At 39.8% G+C, this 24,884-nt stretch overlaps 1 protein-coding gene and 1 long non-coding RNA gene across 3 annotated transcripts in view; one reads left to right on the plus strand and one right to left on the minus strand.

Annotated features, from left to right (window-relative positions):
* Nucleotides 1–24,884, minus strand: part of CLVS1 (clavesin 1) — a gene marked incomplete at both ends in the record, with an annotated part of 139,040 nt that overhangs the window by 63,930 nt on the left and 50,226 nt on the right. Inside the window, one exon of the mRNA XM_082601147.1 lies at nt 20,411–20,585. Coding sequence (XP_082457273.1) covers nt 20,411–20,585 — 175 coding nt within the window. The remainder of the gene's footprint in view (nt 1–20,410; nt 20,586–24,884) is intronic.
* The window catches only part of LOC309791932, a 135,475-nt gene that overhangs the window by 5,558 nt on the left and 105,033 nt on the right, over nt 1–24,884 (plus strand). The gene's annotated exons all lie outside the window — the stretch shown is intronic.

Raw genomic sequence — 24,884 nt, forward strand, 5'->3', positions numbered from 1 at the left:
AACGCCCTTTTTTGTGTGAAAGAACAACTGAAAGGCAAACCATGGATATTCAGATTTGGGGCTTTAGCAGATACTTTCTCCTAAATGAACAAAGCCATCCTGTCATTTCAAGGATAACAGGTGATAGTATTTTTAAGTCAGAAGAGTCAGGGCTAGAAGCAGGGCTAGGACAGTAATTAACACAGTAATAGTTTTAGATGAATTAGTGCTTATATTCCCTGCCCCTGGAGAGTTCTTTGTGACATTCCAGCATACCCAGTTGGTGGCTCAAGCAGCAGCCATTTCCCCTTAGTGCGTGTTGAGCAGAGCCACGGTTTGGTCCTGGTGGCCAACCCCTAGATCGTGGTAACTGGCTGGTTTAAGCCACACATGATAGTGCATCCTACTCTTTTCGCCAGGGCTGCAGATTGAGCTTGACATTGAATCTCCTCCCCTGCAAAAGATAGCTGTCCGGGTCTCTTTTGGGCAGGCTGAGCCCAGGGCTCTTCTGACAGGTCTCTGAAGGGATGAGTATCAGATGCCAAAGTTCTCATTATCAGGTACAGTTAGCACGTCAGCTCTTTCATCCTTATAAGGTATGCAAGTAGCGTAGACAAAAGCCCTTACTGTAAATCCACCACCGTTTCCCTCTCTTTAATTAATTCATAACAACCTGACCTGTGTTCTTTGCCTTCAAGTTTCCAGTTGATAGTTGCTGTTTTGAAAAATCCTGTTTTCTGAAATCTTCCTAGTCTGCTCCCTCTTACAAGGTAGTCTAATTGTAATGGATCTTTCACCTATTCAGTAAAGACAAGGATTTCTCTTTTAATTAAAATCCCCCATAGGCATTGAAATGAAAATATGCTAAGGAGGTGTGTGTATCAAATACAATTCACTCTTTGAGAAAACATTAAAATTCCACTAATGAATCATTGCGGTAGATAAAGATCAACATATAAGGTCTTTGCTCTCAAGGAACTACAATCCAGGGAGGCCAAGAGAAAAGTAAACAGACTCTTAGGATACCCTGGGACGGTGCTGAGATGAAAATGTGAACACTGGTTGGGGAGGGAATCCGAAGTTGATCAGTGGGCCAGGGCTGATTTTCTAGACAAGGAGCCTAGTCTTCAAGGCACCCCCAAATCTGGTCCCTGTTTATGCTCCAGTGTTTCCAGTAAGGACTCCTCACCCCAGGCAGGGCTCTGCTCACTCTCACAAACTCACCATGCTTTTTCCTGTTCCAAGGATCTTGCTTAGATATTTCCTGTGTCTGGAATTCTCTTCCTACTCTCTCTGTAGGCAATTTTTTCCTATTGTTCGATGCCTGTTTCACCCCCTGAAGCCTCTGGATCACACCAGCCTCCTCTCGAGAGGCAGTGTTTGTCCTTTCCTCACGAAGCCTCATATGGGTGCCCTTCCTACACGGTCCCATGGAATCCTCTGCTCATCTCTGCTTTGGTACTTACATATCCAGCTGCCAACATGAATCTCCACTTGGAAGGTTTCAAGCTTCCAGTGTACAAAACTGGACTTCTGAGCTCCCCGACCCCGTCCCCGATCGGATTCACCTGAAGTCGTTGCCCTCCTCTCCATTCTCCTAGGTGTTAGCCCTCACCAGAACCCTGAATTCATCTTCGAATCCTCTCTGTTTCAAAACTCATACATCCAATGCTGGTGGTTCTAACTTAAAACATATCCAGAGTCTGGTTATCTTCCCACCACCTCTGCTGTTTTCACTCTGGTCTCAGCCACTAGAATAATCTCAAGCCTAAATGATGCCAATCATCTCCCAACCTGTTTCCCTGCTTCTGCTCTTGTATTGTCAGTCTGTTCTTCACAAGCAGCCAGAGTAATCTGTTTAAAAATTTGATTGCATCACTCTTCTGCTCAAAGACCTCCAACTGTTCCTCATTTTACTCTTGTATTGTCAGTCTATTCTTCACAAGCACCCAGGGTAATCTGTTTAAAAATTTGATTGCATCACTCTTCTGCTCAAAGACCTCCAACTGTTCCTCATTTTACTAAGACTAGTCCTTCCAAGGCCCATAGGGCACCCCACCCTCTCTGACCTCATCTCCTACAGCTGCCCTTAGTCAATTAACCTCAGAACTAGAGCTTTTTTGCTGTTCTGTGAATACTGCAGGCACTCCCACCTCAGGGCGCTGGCTTGCCTGCTCCCTCTGCCTGGAGCATCCTTCCCTCAGTAGCTGTATGGTTAACTGCCTCACCTCCTTCAAGTCTTAGCTCCAGTGTCACCTTCTTAATGAGGCCAATCACAAGGACTCTAAATTGCACCCCATTCTCATCTGTGCCCCAGCAGTCTCAATCACTGTAATCTGTTTTTTCCATAGTATTTATTTTTTATCATACTATATGATTTCTCCACCTGCTTATTGGCCTCCTCTCCCAACTAGAATGTCTGCTGTGTCTGGGCGGAGATTTTGGTCTTTTTAATTCCTTGCTGTATCATGAGCACCCCTAGGATAGTATCTGTGACGGTATTTGCTGAATGAATAAATATAAGTTATATGTTAACTTGCATTACTTCCTCACTAGACTATAACTTCCTTGAACACACAGATTCTGAATTATCCAACATTATATATCCAACATGCAAGCCAGTACCTGGCTTACTGCTAGTGCACAGTCAATAATCGTGAGTGAATGAGCCTCTCTCCACTGAAATGCTGTTGTCTGCGCTACCCATTTTAACATTTAATTATTGACTGCTTTCATGTCTCACTGAATCTTGTGTGTGAGCGTTAGCCATTTGGTGAAACCTGCTTTTATTACAGTCAGAGGCTACAACTCTTACTTCTTCTGTGCATGAACATGGTAGATTGACATATTGATATAGGCTGCTGTATTGTTTGAGTTGAATGGAACGTATTATAACTAGTGGTGGATATTGTTGTTGAGCGGTGGGAGAAATGGGGCATAAGGGTCCCTAGGAAGGTGTTTCCTAGAGACCATTGTTTCCGGTAATTGAGACAAGGTCTGTAAACTCAACACTTTTTGGTTTTTTTGCTTGACTTGTCTATTTATTTGCCATCCATATTTTCCTGCGTTTATATTCCATGGGCCCTGGAACAACTCCATTTACCTTTAAGGTCTCTTGCTTTTTATGGCTGCTAAGAACTTTAGGATTGTGTGAGTCTTTTTATTCATTTATGTATGCTCAATATTAAAAAGTGACATAAATCTCAACATCCATCCATTCATCCGCCCATCAAATTACTGAGTGGGTTAAGATATGGCCCCTGACTATAAGAAATGTATCCTCCTAGGAGAGGCAGAAGCTTAAATCAACAACGCAGAATAGTATGTGAACTCTAGCATAGGAATATGTGCAGTGTGTTGTAAGAATATAGAGGAAGGGCACCTAAACCAGATCTAGTTAATTGATATCTTTTTGAAATTAGTGGCACTTGAGCTGTGTCTTGAAGTATAATTAGGAACTAAAGAGTAGGGATAAGGCAGAAGATGAAACAAAGAGACATGAGGTAACATGGAATGTTAGGAACTACATACAGTTTACAATAGGTAGAGCTCAACATTTTGGAGATGAGGTTGGAAAAGGAGGTGCAGAGTGAGTGTCCAGAGATGTGGCTGGAGAAGTAAGCAGGGGAAGCTCCAGGAGGATCTTCAGTCACAGGCTGTGGAGCATGAACTTGATCTGATAGGAAACAGGGATCTACTGAAGGATTTTAAAAGGAGATGGTTATTGACTGACCAAACTAGGAATAGAGATTTCCTCAGCCTGATACAGGGCATCTACAAAACATGCAACTAACTAAGACTGAATGCTTTTCCCATAAGACCAGGAGCAAGACAAGGATGTCTATTCTTACCACCCCTATTCGATATTGTACTAGAGATTGTAGCCAGAGCAATTAATCAAGAAAGAAGTCATCAGATGGGAAAAACAGTAAAACTGTCTGTTTTCAGTTGACATGATCTAGTATATAAATAATCCTAAGGAATCCAGTTTTAAAAACTACTAGAACTAATAAACGAGTTCAGCAAGGTTGTAAGATACAAGATTAATATACAAAAATTAATTATATTTCAATATACTAGCAATGAAACATTGATTTCATTTAAAATATTATCAAAAAGAATAAAATACCTAGAGATAAATTTAACAAAAGAAGTGCAAGGTTTGTATAAAAAACTATAAAATATTTTTTCAAGAACCTAAATTCTAGGTAAATGTTAATCTGAGATGTTAATATGATGACATATGTTAATATGATGGCAGAATGTGTCAATATGTTAATATGATGACAGAATTCCCCAAACAGGTCTAGAGATTCAGTTCAGTCCCTATCAAAATCCCAGTTCCATTTTTTTTTCCCCAAAATTGACAAGCAGATCCTGAAATTATGTGAAAATGCAAGGGACCTATGATAGCCTAAACAATCCTGAAAAAGAATAAAGTTGGATGACTCACATTTCACAATTTAAAACTTATTTCAAAGCTACAGTAATCAAGACAACGTTATACCAGCATAGTATAGATATATGGATCAGTGGAGTAAAATTAAGGGCCCAGAAAGAAATCTGTATATTAATGGTCAATTGATTTCAAACAGGGAAGCAATACCATTTAATGGGGAAAGAGTAGTCTTCAACAAATGGTGCTGGAACAAGTGGATATCTTCATGCAAAAGATTGAAGTTGAACCCCTACCTTACACTATACACAAAAATTAACTCAAAGTGAATCACAGACACCCCCCAAAAAATATAGGAGTGAATTTTCATGACCTTGGATTACACAAGGTTTGTTTTTGGTTTTTTTTTTTTTTTTTTGCTATGGTACAAAAAGTACACACAAGAAAAAAAAGAAAAAAGACAAATTGGACTTTATCAAAATTAAAAACTTTCATGCTTCATAGGATTCTATCAATAAAGTGAAAACACAACTTACTGAATGGGAAAAAAGTATTTGCAAATGATATATCAGATAAGGGAATTGTATCCAGAATATATATGTGTGTTACAAGTCAATAATAAGAAGACAAATTACCCAATAAAAAATTGGAAGAGGATTTGAATAGACAGTTCTGCAAAAGGGTATACAAATGACCAATAAGCACAAGAAAAGATCCTCAGTATCAATAGTCATTACAGAAATGCAAAGCAAAACCACAATGAGATACTGCTTCACACCAATGAATATGGATATAACTAAAAAAAATAAGACAATAACTAGGGTTGGCAAGGAGTGGAGAAATTGGGACTGTCATACATTGCTGGGAGGAATATAAATGATACAGCCACTTTGGAAAAAATGTGTACATGAATGTTCATAGCAAGATAATTCATAATCGTCAAAAGTGGGAAGAACTCAAATGGCCAGCAACTGATAAATGAAAAAAAAATGGGGTAGCCATGCAATGGAATATTATTCAGCAATACAAAGGAATGAAGGACTGATAGATACTACAGCATGGATAAGTCTTGCAAACAGTATGCTAAGTGAAAGAAGCCAGTCACAAAGGATCACATATTGTATGATTGCATTCATATAAAGCATCCAGAATTGGCAGATCTATCCAGACAGAATGTAGATTAGTAGTTACCTACAGCTCTGGAACGAGTGGAGGAAGTGATTAATGAGGAGTGACTGGTAATGGATATGGGATTCTGGGGGAGGGGGTGATAAAAATGCTCTAAAATTAGATTGTGGTGATGATTACACAACTCTGTGAATATACGAAAACCCACCAAATGTACCCTTTAAATGAGTGAATTATATGGTATGTGAGTTATATCTCAGTAAAAGGTGAAAAGGAAAAACACCAAAATGTGAATTCTGGTTCTCTCTGGACTGAGGAATTATGGTTGATTTTGTTTTCTTCTTCATATTTTTGAAATTTTCCAATAAGCTCAAGTAAATTTTTATTTTTTCAACTTATCATGAAAAATATTTATTTAAATTAAGACAAAAGGAAATGGTGTATATTACAAGACAGATTTGACTTTTAGGAAGACAACATGGAACCTTTAGTAGAATCAAAGCAAGACTAGAACAAAGCAGGAGGAGCAATTTTAAAAAGTGTTCTGTCTTTTGGGAGAGAACTGATGAGGTTCCAAATTGAAGTGGCAGCTCTGGAGGTGGAAAGAAGAAGATGGAAATGTGAAAAATATTGAGATAAAATCATTTGGAATTGGAATTGGGAATCAATTTTATATATATATATATATATATATATATATATACACACACACATATATACACACACACATATATACACATACACATACTATATCTATGTATGTATATCAACTATATATAGGTAGGTAGGTAGATAGATATACACTAACTCAAAATGATATGTTTACCCCCATGTTCATTACAGTACTATTTACAATAGCCAAGATACGGAAATAACCCAAGTGTCCATCAACGAATAAATGGATAAAGAAATTGTGGTGTATATATATATATATATGTAATTGATTCCATATACACACACACACACCACAATGGAATATTATTCAGCCATAAAAAGAGGGAAATCTTTTCATTTGCAGCAGCATGGATAAACCTCGAGGGCGTTATGCTAAGTGAAACAAGTCAGACAGAAAAAGGCGAATCCTGTATCTGTATGTTCTCTCTTATATGTGGAATCTAAAAAAAAAAAAAAAAAAAAAAGGCAAAAAAGAAGGTATGCTATAGTAGTGATTCTCAAAAAGGAGCATATCAGCAATATCAGCATTATCTGTGAACTTGGTAGAAATGCAGATTCTCAGACCTTACTACCCCAGGCCTATGGAAATCAGAAACTCTGTAGAGGGGTTCAGTATTTTTTTAAAACTTTCCTGTAGATTCTGAAGCATGCTAAATATGGAGACCTACTGATCAGTACCATTCCCAAGTTCTCTTTTAGATCTAAAATTCAGTGGTCTAGAAGAAACCATGTTTTTAGGGGAAGAAACATTCATCAAGAATTAGAAAATCTGGAGAAAATCTTCACAGAGGAAGTAAGGTTTGATCTAGTGACGTGACATCATACTAATCATAAAAGATGGAGAGGATTGTTAAGAGGAAAAAGGGTAGGGGGATGGGCATCATTACAAGCTGAGGTACCAGGGGGAATGGGAATGGAGAGAGGGGAGTTTTATAATTCATCTGTGATCAGGGAGGAAATTAGGCAAGTGGTGCAGGAAAGGGGGGGTAGTTTTAGGCAGTACTGGTAAATAAACTTGGATGAGTAGGGTAGAGCCACTTATGGTTGCTCTTAAATATTGAATATTAGTTTATGCTCATAGTTGGTTATTTTCTCTATGTGTCTGTTATACTTCGAATTACTATATTTAGCTAACTTTCTTATGGAAGGTGTTGTAATTAAGACACTCAATTTTTTACAAATACAAAGAAATGTGAGTATCTATAGGAAAAAGAAAACACAAGAATAATCAAGAAGTAGAACTTTGTACCAAAGTACTCAACAATACCGTGCTCTGACCAGAGAAGGATATTTCAGAGTGTTCTCAGGCTTTATGTCTGTCGCAACTTCTGAGTCAGGTCTTCTCTTCCCTAGATCTCTTTCAAAACTGAGTTCCCCCTTCCAAAGTCTGAAAATCCACCTTAACGTTGCCCTGTCCTCTTCTTTTTCTAAGAATATCTTAATTAAGACCTCATTCAGGGCTTCCCTGGTGGCGCAGTGGTTGAGAGTCCGCCTGCCGATGCAGGGGACGCAGGTTTGTGCCCCGGTCCGGGAAGATCCCACATGCCGCGGAGTGGCTGGGCCCGTGAGCCATGGCCACTGAGCCTGTGCGTCCGGAGCCTGTGCTCCGCAACGGGAGAGGCCACGACAGTGAGAGGCCCACGTACAGCAAAAAAAAAAAAAAAACAAAAACCCTCATTCAGTTAATGGACCAAGTTATTCGTAATTTCTTCCAAATCCTTAATGAGTCTCTGGATTAAGGCTTCAGGGATTACTCCTCTCAATTAACAACATTTCAGCTGAGCTGGCATTAGCTTAACCATTTAATTTTTTTCACATTGTTAATACTCTCCATCAAACATCTTGAAATTCCTAAACTCCCCTCTAGTATTATTGAAGCAGGAGAAATCATGTTTATGACTGTATTTTAAGAGTTCCTTAGCGGTGAAAGATATTTTTCAAAGTCTTCAGTCCAGCTTTTGTGCGCAACAGCAATCACCCTGTGCCTGGCCAACACACCTCATTTTTCATTTTCTCCTGTGTGGAATGGAAGGAACACCAAGCTAATCTTTGTCCCGTCCTGGGGGCATGACCAGCTGGTCCCTCCACCTCTGCCTGCTTGGAATTCTGGCGCATGAAAAGTTGAATAAATAGTTGTTGAATTGAAGTGAATCTTCTCTTCCAGCCTTTGCCAATTCATGTTACCCATACTCATCAAAAACTAGCTCAAATTTTTAACAGAAAGTATTAAATGAATAACTGGCTCTGCCATCACTCTCCTCAATATTTCCTCATCACTGATTTATCCGTCTGCTAAAATGCATTTCAGGAGGCATTATTCAATAACTGGGATTAAGACTAATCAAAATACCTAGAAAAAAATTAAGTTAAATCCCTTCCTCCACACCTTTACAAATGTAAATTCTGATAGATAAAAATGTTAAATTAAAAAAAATCTAAGTCTAGAAGGAAATATGAATTTTTATATAACATTTGGGAAAGAAAAGACTTTCTAACTTTCTAACTCGTCTAACTTGTTCATTTTTGTTGCTCTTCACTTGGGTTCTTTTTCTCAGTCACTGGCTTCACTCCATAGTTTTTCTCCAAATGATCTTTCCTTTCCTATGATTTCAAATACCACCAACTCTGTAGGTCCAGCCCAGACCTCTCCCCTCAGCTTATACTTAATGTAAACAGTTAAGTACCCCCATGGCATCTTACGCTCAGCATGTCCAGCACTCATTCTCTCCGCACGCCTGCGCACTCCCGTCTGCGCCATCTCGTAGGTCGGCACCACCCCCGCCCTTCCCGGGAGCCGCACACCCAGCTTCATCCTCGACCCCTGCGCTTCCGCTTCCCATTCTCAAGCATCCAGCCACCAAGCACTGCTTTGCTTTACTTCCTATGTACTTATTGAATCCTTTTATCACTCCTAATTTCGCCTTTGGTTATTTCTTACTTGAACAATTGCGGTTGTCTTCTATTCGGTTCCCCTGCCTTTGAATCTTCCCTGCTCATACCTACCAAATTGATCCCGGATGAAATATCAATCTGTGGTGTCATCCTGCTTCAATATGTTCAGTGGCCCCCAACGTCTGCAGAAAGAGACCAAGCTCCTTAGCATGCCACAGGGGCATACAAGCTGCTTGCCTGGCCCTTGTGCACGCCAGGATTATGAAATTAATTCTGCTTCTCTCTCTTAGTGAGTGATGTCTTGCCTCTGTATTTTTGCCCATAATATCTCCTCTACCTGAAATTTCTCCCATCCTGCCTTCATGTAGCTATTCCACAGTCATCTGCTAAGAATCAGATGAGGTGTGGCCTCACCCAGGAGGCCATTCCTAACTCCTCCTGCCTGGGTTGGGATTTTATTAACCTGGTACATATGACCCTTCCTGCACATGCAACATTGTTTACATCATTTGTTTATAGATCTGCCTCTACTCTGAATGATGACTTGTTGACAGCAGGGACTGTATCTGTTTACTTTTGTGGCTGATTCAAAGTCAGGTCTTAGTAACTGTTTCTTGAATAGATGAATCCGAGCATTGGCTAGGTCTATAATGCATGAGAGTCCAGAAAAAAAACAGTTATCAAAAATATGCCAGAGAGGGCCTCCCTGGTGGTGCAGTGGTTGAGAGTCCGCCTGCCGATGCAGGGGATACGGGTTCGTGCCCCGGTCTGGGAGGATCCCATATGCCGCGGAGCAGCTGGGCCCGTGAGCCACGGCCGCTGGGCCTGCGCATCCGGAGCCTGTGCTCCGCAATGGGAGAGGCCACAACAGTGAGAGGCCCGCATACCGCAAAAAGAAAAAAAAAAAAAAATGCCAGAGATAGACCTATATAATTGGAAGTGTTTTAAATGGGCCATCCTGTCTGCCATCTGGATCACCAGAGTGTCATTACCTCTAATTGTCTTCCTGAGTTTAATTGATATTTAACAAGGTAGAGCATTAAAAAGGATATTTTATTCCTCTAATATTTCTATAATAACATATTGCACTACTGCAAACTCAGAATTACAGCTCTGTGGCCTGAGAAAGTAGTTTGTTTAGAGAGAGAGTGTTCTTCAGGCACCCCTGGAGTGTTCAGAATGAATTAAGAACCTTCTTCGCAAAATATATACAAATATCCTTTTCCTTCAAACTGTTGGTATCTCATATTCTTTAATATATGAAAACTGTAAGCATCAAAGACTGTAAATGTTACTGCTTAAAAGAGTCCTCCAGGATGAAGGAGGTGAATTTTGACCCCATTAATCACTCAGCTACAGAGGCTTTGGGAGTGGACTCTCTGGTGATAATTAAAAGGATCACAACACATAAACAGAAAGAAAAAAGACCTCAAGTGCCACAGTCTGAACGAGTGACACCAAGCTGGACCCAAGTCATTAACTGAGGTGAGAAGGTAGCTCCCTTGTTTGGGGTCAGTGAACAGGCTGGTGAGGTCAAACTTTAGAGCTGAGGCAATGGAGAGCCATTTCATTTAAATTCGTGAATTAGAGGCACAGGAGCCCACAGATAAGGGCTGGCCTCCTCATTCTTTGAATAACATTCTACCTTTCAGTGAGCACTGACTATGGCCTGGGCACTTTTCATGCACTATTTAGTTTCTACTATAAACCCATGAGGTAGCACTGTTTAGACACCACATTTTTACAGACAGCAAAACCAGAACTGAAAGAGTTAAATGAGTCGCCTGAGCTCTTACAGTGGCAGAGCCAGGACTGAAGCCCACATAGTTGGACTCTGCTCTCACCTACACCAAGGCATGGTTGTACCAGCAGTAGCGTCACCTGGGAACGTCTTTGAAGGGTAAACTCATGGGCTCTTCTCCAGATCTACAGGATCGGAAACTGGGAGTGGGGTCCCGCCGTGTGTGTTGTAGCAAGCCCTCTGGGGAGTCTGTGTACTTACGGTTGCGATCCATCGCGTTATACCGCAATACCGTCTATTAGAGCAGTGCTTCTCCAACTTTAATGTGAGTGTACACATCACCTGGAGAACTTGACATGCAGATTGATTCAGTAGGTTTGGGGTAGGGCCTGAGAGTCTGCATTTCTAACCAGCTCCCGGTGATGTCGAGATTGCTGGTTTGTGGACTACACTGCATAATAAAACCCTACTAGAATGTAGCTTCAGGAAGCCAGGTTGCTTTGTTCTCTGCTGTCAGCTGGTTTAGAAGAATACCAGACGCACCTTTTCTTTTGAGTGAATACACCACAAGTCAGTATGTCTGCATGTCTGAGTCATAGACATGTTGATTTGGTGTGAATCTACTACTAACTCGAAATGCATCTGCCCAACCAGCCTTTACAGATTTCTAATCGCACCGGTCATTCATTTACCCTCAGGAACTGTCATGTTTCCCGATGACTTGACGGACGTTTTACTGTTCTGGTCTTTCAAGTGAATAGAGCGCTTTGGATTCCCCAAGGGCAAGTGACATATTGTATGTTTTGGAAAAGAGATGGAGAATCAGAATGTGGGAAGGAGGCTAGAGAGAACGAAGGTTGGAAACAGTTTAATGAAAAGGGACGCCCAGGAGATGGATGATTCCCAGCTGCCTGAGCCTCTGAGCCTTGCCCGCAGTCCCCTCCCACCTTTGGGTTAAGAGTTGGAAAAGCAATGAACCTCCTTTCACGCTAGACTGGCCCAAAGCTGTTGGGAGAGTTTAAATCAAAGCAGATATAAATATTATAAAACCATTTTTAACAAAAATGACAACAAAAGTCACACAGTAAACCTTAAACTGGAACGAAGAGTTAATGAACTGATAAAGTGTCTGGCCAGAAGAAAATGACATAAGCACAGAAATGAGAAAAAAACAAAAAGAGTGCTTCCTAGATCTCCTCTGGTGAGTGAAAAGTAAGCTTCTCTAAACCCTTAACAAACATCTGGGTCCTTAGGGAATCAGATATTTTGTAAGTAGCCTATGGGACAAAAGGCTATATAGCTCTTCCTAAGTGAAACACTTCGGCACAGTAAATTCTTTAAGTATCTGGGTTGGCTGAACATTGATAAATGCTGTGTGCTGATCGTAATGGCTGGGTGGCAGTGATTTACAAGAAGTAATTCCAAAAATTGATTTTGGAAACAGTGCAAAACTCAAGAACAGGACTCCAGCAAGCTGCTTATTCTGCCAGAATTCCCCAGCAGAATTGAGAATAATGCTTTGCTATATTAAAATGGTGGCATAAATATTACTTTGTTTGATTAAAATTTAAACAAGTTGTAATGAACAGATATAACGGCTTTTAGACATTATTGACCACATTTAAGAAATGAAACAGCAGAGTGAGAGAAAGTGACTTCTAGGCATTCTCAAAATTAGTATTTTCAACTCAAGTTTTTTGAACTAATATTCACAGAATATTTATGTATCTGGGACAACTTAATATTCTAAACAATGACATACCCCATTGCTCTAAAGGAGGAATATATACTATATACACTATTAGAATTTCATGACTGGCTGGTGCAAGATAATTTTTGATGTAAAAAATTCTGATGACCCCTTAAAGAGCAGTCTTTGTACATGATTATTATTATTATAACTCATTAATTCAGCCTGTGAAATGCATAACCAAAGTTGTATGCACATGCCTTTTTTTTTTTTTTTTTTTTTTTTTTTTGGTACGCGGACCTCTCACTGTTGTGGCCTCTCCCGTTGCGGAGCACAGGCTCCGGACGCGCAGGCTCAGCGGCCATGGCTCACGGGCCCAGCCGCTCCGCGGCATGTGGGATCTTCCCGGACCGGGGCACGAACGCGTGTCCCCTGCATCGGCAGGCGGACTCTCAACCACTGCGCCACCAGGGAAGCCTAACATGCCATTTTTTTTAATGACTGTTGTCAGAGGCAGTATAATTGCCCTTTTCTTCACTAAGGCTTTATTTTTTAGAGCAGTTTTAGGTTCACAGCAAAACTGAAGCGACGGGACAGGGATTTCCCATATACTCCCTGCTCCCACACACGTATAATACTCCCTCATTATCAGCAGTCCCCACCTGAGGTGTACCTTTGTTACAGCTGATGAACCTACACTGACACATCATAATCACCCAAAGTCCATAGTTTACATTATGGTTCACTCCTGGTGCTGTACACGCTATGAGTTTGGACAGACGTGTAACAACAAGTATCCGTCGTTACAGTATCCTCCTTTGTGCTGCACCTGTTCATCCTTTCCTGCCCACAACCTCTGGTCATCATTCATTGTCTTTTGCCGAGCAAAAGTCTTTTAATCTTAATGAAGTTCAGCTCATCAGTTATTTCCTTCCTGGATTGTGGCTCTGGTGTTGTATCTAAAAAGTCGTCACCATAACCGAGGTCACATAGACTTTCTCCTACATCTCCTGTGTCTGTGTCTAGATTTGTTTTTTTGCATGTGGATGTCTGGTTATTTTAGCACCATTAGTGAAAAAGACTATCTTTGCTTCACTGTAGTGAAAGATTAGTCGGATATATAGAATTGTCTTTTATTTTATTTTTAAAAGATTTTGATTGAAGTATAGTTGACTTATAGTATTATATTAGTTTTAGGTGTATAACATAGTGAGTAGATATTTTTATGAACTATACACCATATGAAGTTATTGTAAAATATCAACTATATTACCTTGCTCTATATAATATCCCTGCATCTTATTTTTTTATTTTTTTTCTGCATCTTACTTTTTTATAACTGGTAGGTTGTGTGTCTTAATCCCCTTCACCTATTTTACCCCTCCCTGACCCTCTTCCCTCAGGTAACCACTAGTTTGTTCTTTATATCTATCTGTAAGTCTGTTTCTGTTTTATGTTTGTTCATTTGCTTCGTTTTTCAGATTGCACATATAAGTGAAAACATACAGTCTTTCTCTGTCTTCTTTACTTCCCTAAGTGTAATACCTTCCAGGTCTATCTGTGTTGTCGAAAATGGCAAGATTTCATTCCTTTGTATGGCTGAGCAATATTCGATTGTGTATATTTACCATGTCTTCTTTATCCATTCATCTGTTGATGGGCACTTAGGTTACTTCCATATCATGGCTCTTGTAAATAATGCTGTTAGGAACATTGAGGTACATGTGTCTTTTCAAATTAGTGTTTTCGTTTTCTTCAGATAAATACCCAGGAATGGAATTGCTGGATCATGTGGTAGTTCTATTTTAAATTTTTTGAAGAACCTCCATACTGTTTTCCGTAGTACTAATTTACATTCCCACAAGCAGTGTACTTTTCTCCACATCCTTGCCAACACTTGTTATTTCTTCTCTTTTCAATGATAGCCATTCTGACAGTGTCAAGTGATACCTCCTTGTGGTTTTGACTTGCATTTCCTTGATGATGGACAATGTTGAGCATCTTTTCATGTGCCTGTTGGCCATCTCTATGTCTTCTTTGGAAAAGTACCTATTTAGGTCCTCTATCAATTTTTTAATTGGATTATTTTTATGTTGAGTTATATGCATTCTTTATATATTTTGGATATTAACCCCTTACTGGACATAGCATTTGCAAATATTTTCTCCTATTCAGTAAGTTGCTTTTTTGTTTTATTAATGGTTTCCTTTGCTGTGCAGAAGCTTTTTAGTTTGATGTGCTCGCATTTGTTTATTTATGCGTTTGTTGCTCCTGTCTGAGGAGACAGATCCATAAAAATATTGCTAAGATCAATGTCAAAGAGCAGAGTGCCTATGTTTTCTTCAAGGATTTTTATAGGTTTTAGTCTTACATTTAAGTCTTTAATCCATTCTGAGTTTATTTTTGTATATGGTGTGAGAAAATGTTCTAGATTTACTCTTTTACATATAGCTGTCCAGTTTTCCCAATCTCACTTATTGAAGAAACCATCTTTTCCCGTTGTATATTCTTGTCTCCCTTGTCATAGATCAATTGACCATATGTGCATGGATTTATTTCTGGGCTCTTTATTTTGTTCATTTGATCTCTGTATCTCTTTTCATGCCAGTACCATACTCTTTTGATTACTGTAGCTTTGTAGTATAGTTTGAACTCAGGGAGCATGATACTTCCAGCTTTGTTCTTTCTCAAGATTGCTTTGGCTATTCAGAACCTTTTGTGATTCTATACAAATTTTGGGATCATTTTTTGTTCTGTAAAAAACGCCATAAATATGTTGATTAGGATTGCATTGAATCTGCACATTGCTTTGGGTAGTATGAATATTTTAACAATATTAATTCTTCCAATCCATGAGCCTGGAATATCTTTCCTTTTATTCACATCTTCTTCAATTTCTTTCCTTAATGTTTTGTAGTTTTCAGTATACAGGTCTTTCACCTCCTTGGTTAAATTTATTTCTATGTATTTTATTTTTTAAAAATTTGATTGTAAGTGGGATTGTATTCTTGCTTTCTCTTTCTAATAGCTCATTATTAGTGTATAGATATGCAACAGACTTCTGTATATTAATTTTGTGTCCTGTAAATTTACAGAACTTATTTATTTGTTCTAATAGTTTTTTGGTGGAGTCTTTCAGGTGTTCTATATATAGTATCATGTGATCTGCAAATGGTGACAGTTTTACTGCCTTCCAATTTGGATGCCTTTTATTGCTTTTCCTTGTCTAATTGCTCTGGCTAGGGATTCCAAAACTTATGTTAAATAGAAGTGGTGAGAGTTGGCATGCTTATCTTGTTTCTGATCTTAGAGAAAAAGCTTCCAACTTTTCATTGTTGAGTATAATGTTAGCTGTGGGTTTGTCATAAATGCCCTTTATTATGTTGGGTGTGTTCCCTCTATAGCAGCTTTGTTGAGAGTTTTTATCATGAATGAATGATGAATTTTGTCAAATGCTTTTTCTGCATCTGTTAAGATGATCACATAATTTTTATCCTTTGTTTTGTTAATGTGGTGTATCACATTGATTGATTTGTGGATATTGAACCATCCTTGCATCCCTGGAATAAATCCCACTTGATCAGGATGTGTGATCCTTTTAATGTGTTGTTGAATTCAATTTGCCAATATTTTTGTTGAGGATTTTTGCATCTATGTTTATCAGGGATATTGGCCTCTGATTTTCTTTCTTTGTAGTGTCTTTGTCTGGTTTTGGTAATGCTGGCCTTGTAGAATGAGTATGGAGGTGTTCCCTCCTCTTCAACTTTCTGGAATAGTTTGAGGAGGATAGGTATTAACTCTTCTTTAAATATTTGGTAGAATTCCCCTGTGAAGCTGTCTGGTCCTGGACTTTTGCTTGTTGGGAGTTTTTTGATCACTGATTCAATTTCATTACTATAGTAATCAGTCTGTTCAGTTTTCCATTTCTTCCTGATTCAGTCTTGAAAGATTATATCTTTCTAGGTATTTAATCATTTCTTCTAGACTGTTCAGTTTGTTGGTGTATAACTGTTCATAGTGTTTTCCTATGATTGTTTGTATTTCTGTAATATCTGTTGTAATTTCTCCTCTTTCATTTCTAATTTTACTTATTTGGTCCCCCTCTCTGTTTTTCTTTATAAGTCTGGTTAAGGGTTTATCAATTTTCTTTATCTTTTTAAAAAACAGCCTTTAGTTTCATTGGTTTTTAAAATTCTTTTTGGTCTCTTTTTCATTTATTTCTGCTCTAATCTTTATTACTTCCTTCCTTCTACTAACTTATAATTGCCTTTTAAAGCATTAAAATACAATTGGTAGACCCAAACAGAAGACTGTCACCAACTTGCTAGCCCAGTGCCCATCACCTCTATATTACATGGTATCAACTCCACTTGCGGAAAATTGGGACTGTATATAACCAAGAAAAAAAGCAGTTAAACATCCAGATTCAAAACAAAGGACGCTTCTCGACATTACATTACAGGGTATTCCAAATGTCTTTTGCTTATTGTGGTAGATATTCTGATATGCTGCCAGGCCCCCTTTAGGACTGAGTATTTATTTCCCAGCTGCTTGAGGTGCTACCAGGAGAAAATTCTCAGATAATAGTGCCCTCTGGAGCCCCAGGCTGAAGAGAGCTGCTTTGCCCAAACTCACAACCACTTCTCAGGATGGCCTGCACCCAGTTACTGAACAACGTGGGAATATAAAGGTCCAGTCCCTTGACTCCAGTCAGGGACAACTCTGAAGGGTCATCTCAGTTTCAGAACACCTGAAGCTTTCATTGGAAATGATTGAATCCCAGCTTAAGTTCTCCTGCTGCCAACCATTCTTCGTAGCTTCCCTTCTGCGGTGCTGACCCCAAGAGCGTTCCCTAATGAATCTCCTACATGTTAATCTCTGTGTCAGAATCTGCTCATCAGAGAACCCAACCTGGAACAATTAGTAATTGAGGGTCTCACTGAACAACTTTCTTTATAGAGAACTAAGAACAGAGGTAATGGAGCTAAAACTCAGGGTTTTGAAACTAGGTTGTGATGCAGGCGAAGGACTGAACAAAAATGATTCTGAATTCTCACAACCTGAACACCCCACCCCCTTCTCCTGCAGCAGGTATTGTACTGTCTGTGTGTGTTGAGGGGGTTGCCATATTTCAGGGCCCCAGATCCTCTAGGAGTTGATCCGCAGGTAATCCTAGAGAACGCCTATGAACAGCTGAAACCCCAAACCAGATGGCCTAGCACAAAAGTAGTCTGATGAGTACCCCCGTGCCAGGTTACTTTCTCACATCTACCCCACAAAAGTCAGGACAGCAGAGAAAGCAAGTTCCCTTCACTGGAACATAGGGTCTCCCTCCCCTGCAATCTCCTGCATGTCTACAGGACACTCGAACCTCTTTGGGCCTCTCTGATGGTGCACAGGAAAAAAGAACAGCAGTGACTTCTCCATCTCTCACTGACCCTTTCCTTTTCTCCAGTGAAGTCCATGGCCTTTACCCATGCCAGTGGTGTTATGAAATTTATCTTGAACTTTCGTGGCTGACAAGTGGAGACCTGTATGGGATCTTCCTTGTACCACAGTGTGACCACAAAGACATGAATTCTGCTAGTATCAGTTAAGACTTTTTTGAAATGCCATAAGCAGTTAATGGTTACACTGTGGATGGAAGCAATCCCTGCAGTGATAAAAGGTCCCTGGGTGAGCTGGTAGGGAGGTGACCATGGTGTCTGAATTCCCGCAAAGCCTGAGAGAGGATAGCCTGGAGCAAGAAGTTGCCAGTGGCTGGCCAGAGCTGACCACCCACTGTAGGGCAAGAACCAAGCCAACAAGCTCGTTAGGACAAGGAGCCCATATCCCAGACAGAGGAGCTGCATCCAAGCTCAGCTTCTTCTAGGATCACTGGCTTCCTTCTCCTGGCAGGAGGGTCTGCACCTTTTTAAGAGTTCTTAGGTCTTCAGGGTCCGGGCAGGCGGAATTCACAGAAAAAGCTGCATCCCAATCCAGTCAGCCTGATAGGCCTGATGCTTTCCCACAGTCAAGGGAGTTTACCTTGTTTAGCAACAGAGAGGTCCAGACCATTGCTCTGTGAGATGATGGGAGGAGGTACTTTTTCTCCACTCTGACCCTGACCCCACGCATCTCCCCTTCGCCCAGTAGAGGCTATTCTTTAACCAGAGCTACAGGACGTTGTGGAGTTCAACCTGGACCCTGGTACATGAAGAGAGAAGGCCCAGATAGGACTCGCTTTGCCCCACAAAAGGTCATCTAGTATTTCTTGTAAAAATATATTACAAACTTATATACAGCTTTATGTTTTAAAACACATTCGCATGCATTGACTCAGTAAGACCCACATTAGCCTAGAGAAGTTGGCAGGGGACATGTTATATAATCCACACATTTCCAGAAATAAAAATTGGAACACAGGGTTGGAAAAAGTACATTTTTCTTCCTGATTTATGAAAAATCTTATAAATACGTAGAATTTGAATCACAGCTACTTACACATGTAATGAATTATCTCTTTTTAGAAAGATAAAATTATATGATGCTTGTACTACACCACAGAAAATCCTGGAAATATGGCCAGCATAATTATAGGGAATGAAATAAACCTTGCAGCTTACTTTAAATCTCCCTTTGATAAAAGCTTTAAGGAGACAAAGATCAGATGTTCAGAGGCTTAGATGAGAGGACGCTGGAGAAAAAGACGGCTAAGAGAAAGGGACTGACAATAAAGGACCAACAAGTCTATGACTGAGATGTTTTTAAGGCAAGGCAGGATCCTCTGTAGCCTAGAAATGCAAAAGCAAATTTAAAAATGTGCCCCCGATACACTGTGTGATGTAACTCCCCAGGATAATGTGGCATTCTTGGAACAGTGTGTACTTGTTCCTCTTCTGAAATAGGAAACCCTTTCAACAAAATAAGTTCCATTCAATAAACATGAGCTTATCAGAGGCCCTGTAAGTGCTGCCTATTTGCTGGGAGCCTAATGTGAATCAGCCACAGTTTAAGAAACAGGCCCACCAATTACTCATCACACTAGAGTATGATGGGTGATTGAAATGGGCTTCCCAGTCTTGTACTTTGAAGAGCTTGAGTACTGGCTGCTTGATCTGGGAATTAACAAATAGCTCGTGACCTATGTAGCTGCACGTAACTGCCGTCGGTTGGGAGTCGATCTTCCTACAAAATGAAGAAGGGACTTGAGTTTTATCTATGCTGATTCTGGATCTTCCTGAACTATGCCTTTTCTTTTGTACAATGATAATGCATCACCAGGAAGCTAAGCAGCATTGCTTAGCTCTGAGTTTGCTACTTTTCATGGAATCACCGGTCCTTAAAAGTAGAAGGGACCCCAGGAACTGACTCCCCTAACCTCTACACAGCGCAAAAAGCCCTTCCCCAAAGTCCTGACAACTGGTCATCCAAACAGGAAGTAGATTTCCATATGCTCCCTTTGCACTGAAATGATTTACTTTAGTACAAACACCTCAGCACGTTGCCTTCAGAGAAGTGAGGATCCAGCGGGTATATTTTCATGTGCAAAGATGCTTCCAGAAACGCTGGAAAGCTTCCATGCCACTGCAATATAAGGGCACACTCATAAAGTAGATGTTTTCTAGTTTTAATTTGTGTGAACTCTCACACGGATTTGGCTAAACACCTCCAAGCTTTATTCATAATCACACCGGTAGGTAATTTGTGCCCGTGGTAACAGTAGTTTAGAGTTGTTAATGAAAATGGAGGCTCATTTTTAAAAAAAAAATCATCTCAACTCAGGCTGGGGTAAAAATACGGAGTATTCACAGGTGGATTCTATCGAAGTTTTCTTTTTCCGTTCTCAAAGGCAAACATTACTTGGGTTGCAATAAGAAAAGAGCACACAGTCACATACTATCTCGCATGGTCCATTCATTGAACATACCTGCAACCCTTCAATGGCCAGTTTGAGGATTGATGGTGTCAGTTTGGAGGCTTGTTTGAAGGAAAAATTACTCCAGTCTATAATTAAAATGAAACCATTTATCTGAAGCTCCGGATCTTCAATAAGGACTTCCAGTGACAGCAGGATGGCCCGGAGGATGTCGGTGAAGGAGTTCCTGCAGCCAAAGCAGAAAGGAGAGACTGTGCGTGAATATTAGCAGGTGATAGGACTTTGTGTGTGAAGCACCGGCTGCCTCACTCCTGTGCTCCGTGAGCCCAGCCTGCAGGGTAACACCAGTGTCCTGTACCCAAAGTGACAGAAAATACATTTGCTAAACTTCACGGGAACAATGCTTTGAGAATCACAGGATGGAACCTCCCTTTGATCTGACCAGAACACCAAACTTTACAAGATGTCTGTCTTTTGTGTTTCCTTGGGTCTCTAGTCTCTTGCTTCCACCACAGACCTGATTGCATTTCATTGAGATGCATCCCTTACTCGTCTCTCCCTCCTGGGCCATAATCATAGTTGTGGCCCCAGTATCTAGCTACTTGATGAATATTGCTGACAAAAGGAGGTCAGGCCTTCATCAGAGGCACTTGTTTTGATTCAACCTCTGACTCTTTTTGGATGGTTCAGATCTTGCTCAAAGTGTAAAAACAACTGTGCAACTGATGCTGTTCTTTAGCCTCAATTCATGAATAGAGAAAAATAAAGCAAGAAGAATCGCTTATTTTCACTGAAGGTTTGCAGAATGTGATTCAGGAAGGAAATCGCTTGCAGTACAGCAGTAACTATGACAACAGGTAGACCCGAATACAAACTAGAGTGACAGTTCTCTAGTGTTGGATGTCTTCTTCCACATCCTATATTCCCAGTCACCAGTTGTTTTTTCTTTTAAATAATTTTCAGACACGAAGAAATGATGGCGTACTTTGCTAATTCTCCCAGCAAATTATTTGAGCTAAAAATTTAAGATTTTAAAGGATCTCTAAATTCTGTGGATGTCAAGTGCTGGCAAAATCTGTTACTTCCTTCAGGCTGTCATTACATTCAGAAGCTGTATCGTCTTGTGAAACCAGATGAAATGAACAGATTCCTGAGCATTTCAATCTGATTCAAATTATAACCAAATCTAATTCTAGATTGGAAATCAGAAAATATGTGATTAAATATGGGATTAACAGATACAAATTACTATACATAAAATAGATTCACATCAAGGATTTACTGTACAGCGCAAAGAATTATACTCAATATCTTGTAATAACCTATAATGGAAGGTAATCTGCAAAAAAACCTAAAACTGTATCACTGTGCTGTACTACCGAAACTAACACAATATTGTAAATCATCTATACTTCAACAAAACAAAAACAAAACAAACAAAAAACCAGTAAGAATTTACTGAATGGCTGTTATAAGCTCAGAGCTCTGTTTAATACTTGAAGTTATAGAATAGTATGTCCTATTTCTACTTTCAAAGAGCCCTTAATTTGGTTGGGGTGGGGTAGGAGATTAGCAAAATGAGTTGAAAGGGATTGATAAAATTTGAGTAATTAGGAAGAGCTTACAGAGGAATGAAAGCTTGGGCTAAGCCTTGAAGGGTAAATAGGATTTTGGGTAAGTGGGAAAAAGAGTAAGACATTTCAGGAACGAGGAGTGACATGTGAAAAATACAGATATTAGCCCATTCTGTTTCTGTACAGTTCTTCTTACTAAAAATGTCTTCCTTATATCAAGCAAAACTTCTCCTCCCCCAAATCCACCCACTGAGTATAGTTCTGCTACAAAGAAGAGAACCTCAGGTCTTCCTATACCACACACTAAGTTATCTAAACATGGTGGACATGACGCCCTATATAATCTCTAGATTTAAAAATATATATATTAGTAACTTTAACCATTTCTCATAGGAAGTGGTTTTTAATAATGTTCTCATCATTTTCTTTTACATATATTCTCTTCTAAATTTTAGAGATGTCGAATTCCTTAATGTAGGGTGAGTTTTCACTAGGGCTTTGAGTTTTGTTTTTGCATTCATAGCAAATATGATCTAAAGACCCAAGTCTTTTTGAGAGATACAGCTTTGTATTGGGAAGAAACATTGATTTAAGCAGAGCGTGAGACCAAAGATTGTGAGCTCCGGCAATTCCAAAGGAAAACATGGAAATGCCCAATGGTAAACTACAAATGACCATCAGGGAATTAGAGAGTCTGATCCTGGATAAGCTTTCTTAGCAAGAATACACACATGGAGAGAATCAGGAAACTTAGAAAAGCTAAGCCTTATGTAAAGCTCACATACAGTTAGTTCTGAGGTTGAACGAAGAAAGGTTAAGGAAATAAAAAGTGAGAGAATCATGATAGTCATGTGTTTTTTAAAAAGGGGGGTAGTGTTTCAAGAAGGAAATGATAGATTGCGTTACTGACCCCAATTCTTCACTTATCTGAGCATCCACACACTAGCTGTGTGTTGACCTCACTGATGAGAGTGTATTTCTTGCCCTTTGGCCATGTGACTTGCTTTAGCTGATGATAGTATGTGACTGAAATGACTGTACCCATTTGGGGCCTAGCTCTTAGAGACCTCAGATGTTACTTGTTCTCTTGCTTTCTGCCGTTGCCGTGGAAAAACATATGCCCCAGCTAGACTGCTAGACTGAAGAGAAGAAGGACTCCCCAGCCAGCCAGCCAGCTAGCAGATCTTTGAAAGAAGCAGGGCCACCCAGCTGACCCCAGCCTAGATGAACACTAGCTGCCCCACAGATGTGTGAGCAACCGTGAATGATTGCTTTTTTAAGCCATTGAGTTGGGGGATGGTTTGTTATAAATTAATAGCTACCCAATACCAGAAGGTAGGTAACCAAGTCAAATGCAACAGAAAGATGAAGGAGAATAAGGAAGGAGAAAGGGCTATTGTATTTGACAACAGGTAGATCTTTGGAGAATTTTGAGATAGCCCTTTTCGTTGAATAGTGAAGACAGACATCATTGATGATGAAGATCTTTAGCAAATCACTTAATTGCTACCGCAGTTTACTCCTCTGTAAATGAGAGATAGCACCTCTTCCATCACGTATCCACTTGTATTCACTCCCAAGAAAGAAACATTGACTCTTGGAAACTTGAAAACTATTTTATGCATTTTCAAGACCAGAACCTTACTGATGGGTAGGCATTTGCAATGAATGAAGTATTATACTTACGGGGTGATCCCAGGAGAAAAGTAAAATATTTTTGGAATTCACTCCAGTTTCCAAATGTTTGAGTACTTCACTTTTCTAGACCTAGAAAGTTGGGCAGCAAAAAGTTGAATGGAATGGGTCTCAAGTCATGAGGCTTACCCCTGTTGAGGGGTGTGACTGCCGCCTATATCTTAGCTGATCATTAGCTTGAATTCCTTACTTCCTGGCTTCCTCAAATGGATTTCCTCATCTTCTTCCTCTTTCTTATTTATGATATCTTTGAGTTGTGAAATCCTCTCAGGTTTTTATAATTTGACATACCAAATACTTTATGTAGTTACTCCACCCTCATGGAGGTGGAACATAGCTTCCCACTCCTTAAGTGTGGGCTGAGCATAGTGACTGTTTTTCAAAGATCTTGTACAGTGTGGAAAGGGAGGGAGAAAGAATAACTTTACAAGAGAAACCAGACAAACACTTCCTCAGCCAGGTGACTAGGGTTGACATCAACAGAGATAAATCACGTTGAGAGTAGTTCCCCTGGATATGATGATGAAAATCATACTTTACCTCTGTGATCCTCCTCCCCCAAAACCATAACCCCAGATTAGTCAAGGGGAAAACATTAGGCACATTCTAACTGAGAAACATTCTACAAAACACCTGACCGGTACTCTTCAAGATTGTCAAGTTCATAAAAAACCAAGGAAAGTCTGAGAAACCGTCACAGCCTAGATGAGCCTAAGGAGACATGAAGACTAAATGTAATGGGATATTTTGGATGGGATCCTGGGACAGAAGAAAGGTATTAGGTAAAAACCAAAGAAATCTGCATACAGCCTAGGCTTTAGTGACTAATAATGTATCATATTGGTTCATTAGTTGTAATAAATAGACTATACTAATGTAAGATATTAATAATAAGGAAAACCCAATGCAGGGGATAGGGAAACCTTCTGTACTATCTTCACAACAATTCTGTAAATCTACAGTGGTTCTAGGTAAAAAGTTAAGTTTTTTAAACTGCTTACTGGAGTTCGTAATCTGCCACGGTAAGTTTCCATGAACCTCTTCCGGACTTTCCTCATTCTCCCAACTCATGTAGACTTACAGCGCGGTTTAACGCTAACAAACCAGAGAGGGGGCAGTTACTTTCTGTATCGCCTACAATAGCAGTTCCATCAGTGTAGCTGAGCACTTATCTCACAATGAACCAACAGGTGACAAGTGGATACTTAGAGCTTTTCAGTCTTCTTCTACAATTTGCAAGGCATTTACATAGTCAG

The sequence above is a fragment of the Mesoplodon mirus genome (genome assembly GCF_964341445.2).
Source record: "Mesoplodon mirus genome assembly, chromosome: 16".
Classification (NCBI taxonomy): Eukaryota; Metazoa; Chordata; class Mammalia; order Artiodactyla; family Ziphiidae; genus Mesoplodon; species Mesoplodon mirus.